This window comes from Oncorhynchus clarkii, chromosome 26 (assembly GCF_045791955.1).
Source record: "Oncorhynchus clarkii lewisi isolate Uvic-CL-2024 chromosome 26, UVic_Ocla_1.0, whole genome shotgun sequence".
In the NCBI taxonomy this organism is placed as follows: Eukaryota; Metazoa; Chordata; class Actinopteri; order Salmoniformes; family Salmonidae; genus Oncorhynchus; species Oncorhynchus clarkii.
This window is the reverse complement of record NC_092172.1, coordinates 12,288,906-12,297,423: the sequence shown is the minus strand read 5'-3', so window position 1 is coordinate 12,297,423 and position 8,518 is coordinate 12,288,906. Positions and strand designations below refer to the sequence as shown.

General features: G+C 41.3%; 1 protein-coding gene across 2 annotated transcripts; it reads left to right on the top strand.

The window, feature by feature from the left end:
- Positions 1–694: 694 nt before the first annotated feature.
- Positions 695–6,016, top strand: LOC139384746 (adhesion G protein-coupled receptor G3-like). 2 transcript variants are annotated; one of them, XM_071129612.1, is made up of 12 exons: positions 695–859; positions 1,360–1,423; positions 1,809–1,899; positions 2,084–2,218; positions 2,470–2,598; positions 2,768–2,822; positions 2,965–3,056; positions 3,601–3,719; positions 3,959–4,239; positions 4,343–4,442; positions 4,547–4,827; positions 4,934–6,016. In XM_071129612.1, exons 1-12 carry the CDS (start codon positions 799–801, stop codon positions 5,041–5,043), a joined length of 1,518 nt encoding a protein of 505 aa, XP_070985713.1. In that variant the 5' UTR covers positions 695–798; the 3' UTR covers positions 5,044–6,016. The 2 variants fall into 2 exon arrangements, with proteins under 2 accessions (XP_070985713.1, XP_070985714.1); XM_071129613.1 differs by having other exon boundaries at positions 729–859; positions 4,382–4,442; positions 4,934–5,178.
- The last annotated feature ends 2,502 nt before the right edge of the window (positions 6,017–8,518 follow it).

Genomic DNA, 8,518 nt, shown 5'->3' with positions numbered 1-8,518 from the left:
CCCACATAATACATGTTGAGACAAAGCATTCTTATGTGATAGACCGTTTCACACAGCCTCGTCCTTATTAGTTTGGCAATCTATCCCTTGCTTTTCCACAGTCTAACCAACTATGGTTAGTGTGTTGCAATCTGGTCATGTTTTTTACATTTGAAATAATATCACTTCTGCAGAAAGTGTCTCACTGTGAGCAGTAGGTTCTCAAATACACTCACATTTGACCATTTCCTTATGATTGGGAAACAGAGACATCCTCTTTTCTAGTAACTTTCTGGGGAATGGCAGAATGAGTCTTAGAGATGTTGTAACGATGAAATCCGTATCAGAGAAATGCCACCATCTATGATTTGTTTCTGATTCTAACTAAAATTATTTTAATATATTAATTTACCTAACATTAACCCCTCAAACCCCTCAAACACCCCCCCCCCCCCCAAAAAAAAAAATTACTACAAAGGAAATATGCTTTTAAGCTTTATTGTGTTATTCTTGATGATTTTTCTTAAATTGTATGCTGTATGTTAACAAATTGAATCAACCACTAATAAAAGTGCTGTATTCATTACATGCTGTGTTTACAACAGCCTACTTGTATTCATCCTGTTTTGAAATGACACAGTATACTCTATGTCGAATTTGAATAAGAAATCAACTTCCTGCATGTATAAATATGTCCAACCCCCTCTCTATTTGTGGGGATGATATGAAATCAGGAAACATCAACACACAAGCAAAGATCAACAAAGAAGACAGACCATTAACCCATCGGCGGTCACAGACTGAAAAAGGGAGAGCGTGATGAAGATCCGTGATTTAATTATCATATTTATATGCATCCCTGCAACCCTGAGTACCAATGGTAAGCTCCTGTTTTGTTTCTATGTGTTGATCAAGTGTTAAAATGGATGGCATTTGTGGATGAATATAGGTCAAGGTTACGTAAACATGTTTGGACATTCATGGGCATCAGTGAAAATGAGTTGACCAGTTAAATATTAAAGTGCATTACTTATATCTGGGGTGGACAACCCTGGCCTGGAGAGCTGTCATATTCAAATAAGATACCTAATCAAGGTCTGTTAAATATACATGATTAGTTCAACCTGGTGTTTCTCAACTAAGCTGAAAAAAAGCTTGCGGCTCTCAAGGACCAGGGTTTGCCACCCCTGATTGATGTGGTCCCCACTGAGTTTTTGTCACCCGCATTGGCTTTAGTGCTAGAGTGCCTACAGTAGTTTTTCATCTGGTTGTTTTGATGTGGTTGTCTTGAAATGAAGCATTGGTACCTTGTATGGATTTTAGTCGTTTTCAGAGTGATACATGCACCATAATGGCTAACCTTATCGATAACGTTTCCAGACCATCTTCCAAACTGTAAAGATGCTCTTGAAGATTGCCTTCACCAAGAAGTGCCATGGACCAGGTACTCCAATAAAAGCCCTGCACCTATCATCCCCCGTTGTAAGGGGATTTTAACGTGCCATGGATATTACAAAGAAAGTCAGTACCTGTTTATCATTTTAGCTACACAGTTAAACATCTAGCTAGTCCATATGGGAATGTCCATTAGGGTAACATTTTTGTTATTTAGAGCTCTCATCCAGAGCAACTTACACTAGTGAGTGCATACAGATTTGTACTTTTACATACTGGTGGTCCCCTGTGGGAAACAAACCCACAACCCTGGTGTTGCAAGCACCATGCTCTACCAACTGAGCCACACGGGATTTGATAGCCATGTATTAGATTGATTAAGTTGAATATAAGAAAGGGGTCAAATCGTGTAAGATGATTTGTGTTTTTGGTAGGTGTTATGAGGATAGAATTACAAGATGCATTCAAAAGGGCAGACTGCACATCCCAAACTTCTACAGATGGTCTGTCAACGCATCCAATCAGGTGAGATCATGAATTCATTGCTGTTGATCTCACAACCTTCTGGTTCAGTCATATGTACTGGGGTGCAGCAACAAAGACTTCAGACACAGCCTTATCTCTTTACTGTTGCATATTGCAATTGTTGCTATTTCCGATGGATGTGTTGCACTCAAAATGTAAATGTCCGTTAATAATTCCACCATAGGCAGAAGCGGGCACGGATTCTGGACACAGAGTGCACTTCCCTGCACATGCCCTCCAGAGAAGCAAGAGGAGCGACTCTCATACCACTGACTATGTGCACATTACTATGGCTGTACTCAACAGCTCTCTATTCAAGGTTTGTAACTGACTCATAGGCCATTCTTAGTTTTAGCTGAAACCAACCAATGGTAACGGACAAAATCGTATCACTGCTACCATATCAGGTATGCAATTTATCACTACAGTAAAACAATGAATATATGATTTAGTATCGTGAATTCGTTAAATACAGATGTTTCCCTTGAGGAAGGATTTTATGAAAGTAAAAGGCACATTTGCTCCTCTGTTACTGCTTTCTGTTGCACTTTCCTCCAATGTCGCCAACAGCTCGGTCTAGTTCGAGGCTATAGATCAGGGGAGGTCCTAAGGCAGTCTGTGCTGGCTGTGAGGGTGGGGGACCACGGTGTGAGTGACCTTGACCAGCCTGTCAGAATCGCCTTCAGAAACACAAATGTGGTGGGTGAATGGACAAACTGTGCAATGGAGGCTACTTGAACTTTAGACACTAATTGGACGAATAAGACTGTGACTGTGCATCTCTAAAACAAATATTAATCTAGTCTATACTTCAATGATGTAACCATACATTTTACACACTGTGTGTTTTACATTGCCTTTGTTTCAGACGGAGCGAGGGACTTGTGTTTTCTGGAAGGACTCAGAAAATAATAATGGCGAAGGTAGGGTTATGGCTTGACTCATCTTTTAGTGGTTGAAACACTGCTGTGGACTACCATGTTATTTTCCTGTGTGTGTGTGTGTGTGTGTGTGTGTGGTTGTGTGTGTGTGTGGTTGTGACATTTGTGGCTTTTCTGTCTGCAGGGGATTGGAGTTCAGAGGGTTGTAACACCACCCTCATTCACGGAGAGTTTGTGTGCAGCTGCAACCATCTCAGCTTCTTTGCTGTGCTTGTGGTAAATACGTGCTACAGTTGTTTAAATAGATGATTACTTTAATTATTTGAATGACTCTATACAAAGCATAGCTGTGTAAGACATGCAAAGACTGATATAGAAGTCTTCAAAACACTCACTTTAAAGGGATACTTCACCCAAATGACAAAATGTCATAATGATTTCCTTACTCTATAAGCAGTCCTTCGACAAGGTATGACTGCAATCTATGCTTTGATTGGTTAACCTGGCCATGTTTTAGCATTTTGGGCATAAATCCAATGCAAGGCAATGATACAGATATTATCATATTTTGCACTTCATGTCCAAATCATCTATAAGTAAGTTAATTGTGTTGTGCAATCAATAGTAGATACTTTAGGATAATTTGGACATGAAGTGCGAAAAATGATAATAGGTACCATTGACTTGCATTGGATTTGTACCACCAACGCCAAAACGTTAATTTGGGTGTACTATCACTTTAATAATGACATCATTTTTGTATGGTCAGTCCTAGCTGGTAACATACTCTTGATTCCTTGTCCTATTTTCCCACTGACAGAACTCAAAGTTGTCGGTAGACTCTGTGAATGCCGCCAACCTAGGCTACATCTCCTACATTGGTTCATCATTCTCTGTGGTTTTCACAACAGTAAGCCTTGTCATGTACACATGTCTTAGGTAAGTATTCTCTCTTCCTTAAAAATAAACAGAGTAGTTAAACCATCCACCAATAGTAGATATTCATAAACGTATGTGTCAAAAATATCAAGCAATAAAATTCAAAGTAGAGGTAAGCAAGAGAACTCACTTTAGCCCTTTTAACATGTCCACAGACTGATCACAGAAATAGAGCATAAATGGTATACATTATATAAACATCTCTGTGGGCCTGAGCCTCTTGTTTTCTGTCCCCATAGGAAGAGGAGTTCTGAACAGTCAATAGGTATTCATGTGCATCTGACAGGAGCGCTCCTGTTTCTGCACCTCTCCTACCTCTTGAGCGAGTGGTGGGTGTGGCATGAGGCTGATGGGGCTGAGGGATGTGTCTGTCTGGCCTTTGGGTTGATGCTGCACTGGGCTCTCCTGTCTACCTTCACCTGGTTGGCCATTGAAGGATTCCATCTCTACATGCTGTTAGTCCGCGTCTTCAACATCTATGTCAGGAAATACCTGCTCAAACTGAGCCTGTTTGGATGGGGTGAGATCACAAGTTTCACTCATAAGTCTTTTTTTTTTCTTTGACATTTGAGTGATATTCTGCACCATACAATGTATAGTCTAAAAGCAGTATTTGATTCCAGGCATACCCACTGTGACTGTGGTGGCCTGTGGTTTCTCAGGAGTCTACGGAAGACATAGCTTCTACATGAAGGGGGCCAATAATGGCTCATCAACAGACATGTGAGGTTCAATTCACGGTATTTTGTGACAGAAAGTTCATATTTAAATAAATATATAGCCATGAAAACAAACAAAGGTTCAAATGGACTCTTGTCTAACTGCAGATGTTGGATAAGCAGTGCTACAGACAGCCCTGGAGTGGTAGTCAGCTACGTCACAGTGAGTGGATACTTGGGCCTGGTCTTCCTCTTCAACACAGCCATGCTAGGTGTGGTGGTGGTGAAACTTTGGGGGCAGAGAGGGAAGGATAGAATGTGGAAGGACTGGGCCACGCTCCTGGGGCTCAGCTGTGTGCTAGGAGTACCATGGGGGCTGGCGTTCTGCACCTACGGCCCTCTTTCTCTCCCTGGACTGTACCTCTTCAGTATATTCAACTGCTTCCAGGGTCAGTATCCTATCACACACAACCTCTCTAAGGAAAGATATATGATTGACTGCTTTAAATCTGAGTGATCGCTGAGTGATTTGTGACTTTTCAATCCCTCCTACAGGTGTCTTCTTGTTCCTGTGGTTTCTTGCCCTTTTACATAAGGGCCGCCCAGAGCGCTCCTCTGTGAAAGACTCTTCCAGTCAAAAGATGATGGAGACAAACCTCAACTGATACCTGCAACACATTCCAGCATACCTTTAGTAGTGTTTGCAGACCAAGTCCCATTTTACCCATGCATACAATGAGTTTAAACCAGATGTGAAAGTCTAGTTAATTTGTTCCCGGTGCAGACCTCTTATACCGAGAAATAAAATGTATGACCTTTTATTATGGCATAAACACAACCCGTCATGATGTTTTCATCTGATTATCAAACAAGAGCTCCTTTACTAGGCTACTCGCGCACGTTCACTCACTCGCAATATATTTCCAGCCTCCAAACAGTGGTGAATGGAAAGAGACAGCTGTTACACAAAACACCAAAAAGTGTCATGACATTTGGCATTTGGCATTAGGCCAGAATGTATGCGTCCACTGCTGTCTGCGTGTATCTCAGTGTCGGCCACTCATCTCTGCCTTGGCATAATTTCAGTGTTTCTTTTTGTCGAAACACATTACATTTTGGAGCATATGCCTACCACCTGTTTTCATGTCCATTTGCAAAATGCTCCTGACTCTGACATGCGGTAATGATAAAACATAGTATAATAGGCCACAGTTTTTTTTAAACATTTTGATTTAAATGATTGTGATAGGCTCATATTTTACCTGTACAGCGTACCCCCACCATTTATTTTGTGGACGCCAGACCGTACCACTTTACTTTCACCCCTGGTGTAAACATGACATTTATGATATGACACATAAAGTGTGACACAGGGAGCAAATAGCCATTAGCACACAGCCTATCTACTGGATAAAATGGTGTTGTGGTGTTAATCAGATAATTGAATAATTGAATGTTTTCTTATTGTTTCATTAAAATAATTTACCAACACTATCTAACCTATGATTCAGCCTTTTCCCCAACGGTTTAATGATACATAGAATGTCACTTTAAACTTTAATGTAATGTAATTTATTGTAGCAAGAGCATGGTGAACGGAGAGATGTGGTTATGGACAGCAAGGAAGAAGGAGAAGAGGTGAGTATAGTGGAAAGATGTGTGTTGAGGAAGAATGGCGCCAAGTATAAACCATATTCTGCTGTCTCTGATGGCTCAGAAATGGAACCTGACGCGAGTGAGAATGAATTACCTGTGGTGGCAGGTGTGTTGAAGACCTCCGAGCCCGGGCCTCGCCCCGATGGTCATGCAAAGGATGATTCTGGCCAAGTGGGAGTGACATTTCTGTATTTCTTCTGTCCAGAGAGAGTGGGTGCTTCTTTTATTATTATTTTTTATTTCACCTTTATTTAACTAGGTAGGCTAGTTGAGAACAAGTTCTCATTTACAACTGCGACCTGCCAAGATAAAGCAAAGCATTGCGACACAAACAACAACACAGAGTTACACATGGAATAAACAAACATACAGTGAATAATACAAGAAAAAGTCTATATACAGTGTGTGCAAATGAGGTAGGATGAGGGAGGTAAGGCAATAAACAGGCCATAGTGGCAAAATAATTACAATATAGCAATTAAACACTGGAGTGATATACAGTGCCTTGCGAAAGTATTCGGCCCCCTTGAACTTTGCGACCTTTTGCCACATTTCAGGCTTCAAACATAAAGATATAAAACTGTATTTTTTTGTGAAGAATCAACAACGAGTGGGACACAATCATGAAGTGGAACGACATTTATTGGATATTTCAAACTTTTTTAACAAATCAAAAACTGAAAATGTGGGCGTGCAAAATTATTCAGCCCCTTTACTTTCAGTGCAGCAAACTCTCTCCAGAAGTTCAGTGAGGATCTCTGAATGATCCAATGTTGACCTAAATGACTAATGATGATAAATACAATCCACCTGTGTGTAATCAAGTCTCCGTATAAATGCACCTGCACTGTGATAGTCTCAGAGGTCCGTTAAAAGCGCAGAGAGCATCATGAAGAACAAGGAACACACCAGGCAGGTCCGAGATACTGTTGTGAAGAAGTTTAAAGCCGGATTTGGATACAAAAAGATTTCCCAAGCTTTAAACATCCCAAGGAGCACTGTGCAAGCGATAATATTGAAATGGAAGGAGTATCAGACCACTGCAAATCTACCAAGACCTGGCCGTCCCTCTAAACTTTCAGCTCATACAAGGAGAAGACTGATCAGAGATGCAGCCAAGAGGCCCATGATCACTCTGGATGAACTGCAGAGATCTACAGCTGAGGTGGGAGACTCTGTCCATAGGACAACAATCAGTCGTTTAATGCACAAATCTGGCCTTTATGGAAGAGTGGCAAGAAGAAAGCCATTTCTTAAAGATACCCATAAAAAGTGTTGTTTAAAGTTTGCCACAAGCCACCTGGGAGACACACCAAACATGTGGAAGAAGGCGCTCTGGTGAGATGAAACCAAAATTGAACTTTTTGGCAACAATGCAAAACGTTATGTTTGGCGTAAAAGCAACACAGCTGAACACACCATCCCCACTGTCAAACATGGTGGTGGCAGCATCATGGTTTGGGCCTGCTTTTCTTCAGCAGGGACAGGGAAGATGGTTAAAATTGATGGGAAGATGGTTGGAGCCAAATACAGGACCATTCTGGAAGAAAACCTGATGGAGTCTGCAAAAGACCTGAGACTGGGACGGAGATTTGTCTTCCAACAAGACAATGATCCAAAACATAAAGCAAAATCTACAATGGAATGGTTCAAAAATAAACATATCCAGGTGTTAGAATGGCCAAGTCAAAGTCCAGACCTGAATCCAATCGAGAATCTGTGGAAAGAACTGAAAACTGCTGTTCACAAATGCTCTCCATCCAACCTCACTGAGCTCGAGCTGTTTTGCAAGGAGGAATGGGAAAAAATTTCAGTCTCTCGATGTGCAAAACTGATAGAGACATACCCCAAGCGACTTACAGCTGTAATCGCAGCAAAAGGTGGCGCTACAAAGTATTAACTTAAGGGGGCTGAATAATTTTGCACGCCCAATTTTTCAGTTTTTGATTTGTTAAAAAAGTTTGAAATATCCAATTAATGTCATTCCACTTCATGATTGTGTCCCACTTGTTGTTGATTCTTCACAAAAAAATGCTGTTTTATATCTTTATGTTTGAAGCCTGAAATGCGTCAAAAGGTCGCAAAGTTCAAGGGGGCCGAATACTTTCGCAAGGCACTGTATGTGCAGAAGATGAGTGTGCAAGTAGAGATACTGGGGTGCAAAGGAGCAAAATAAATCAAATAAATAACAGTATGGGGATGAGGTAGTTGGATGGGCTATTTACAGATGGGCTATGTACAGGTGCAGTGATCTGTGCGCTGCTCTGACAGCTGGTGCTTAATGCTAGTGAGGGAAATATGAGTCTCCAGCTTCAGTGATTTTTGAAGTTCATTCCAGTCATTGGCAGCAGAGAACTGGAAGGAAAGGCAGCCGAAGGAGGAATTGGCGTTGGGGGTGACCAGTGAAATATACCTGCTGGAGTGCTTGCTACAGGTGGGTGCTGCTATGGTGACCAGTGAGCTGAGATAGGGCGAGGCTTTACC

What these genes read in the sequence shown, in the direction of transcription:
- LOC139384746 (XM_071129612.1), top strand. Translation starts at nt 799, where the DNA reads ATGAAGATCCGTGATTTAATTATCATATTTATATGCATCCCTGCAACC. An exon ending in TGCAACCCTGAGTACCAATG is followed by an intron (nt 860 to 1,359) that starts GTAAGCTCCTGT and finishes TAACGTTTCCAG; the next exon opens with ACCATCTTCCAAACTGTAAA. An exon ending in AATGGCTCATCAACAGACAT is followed by an intron (nt 4,443 to 4,546) that starts GTGAGGTTCAAT and finishes GTCTAACTGCAG; the next exon opens with ATGTTGGATAAGCAGTGCTA.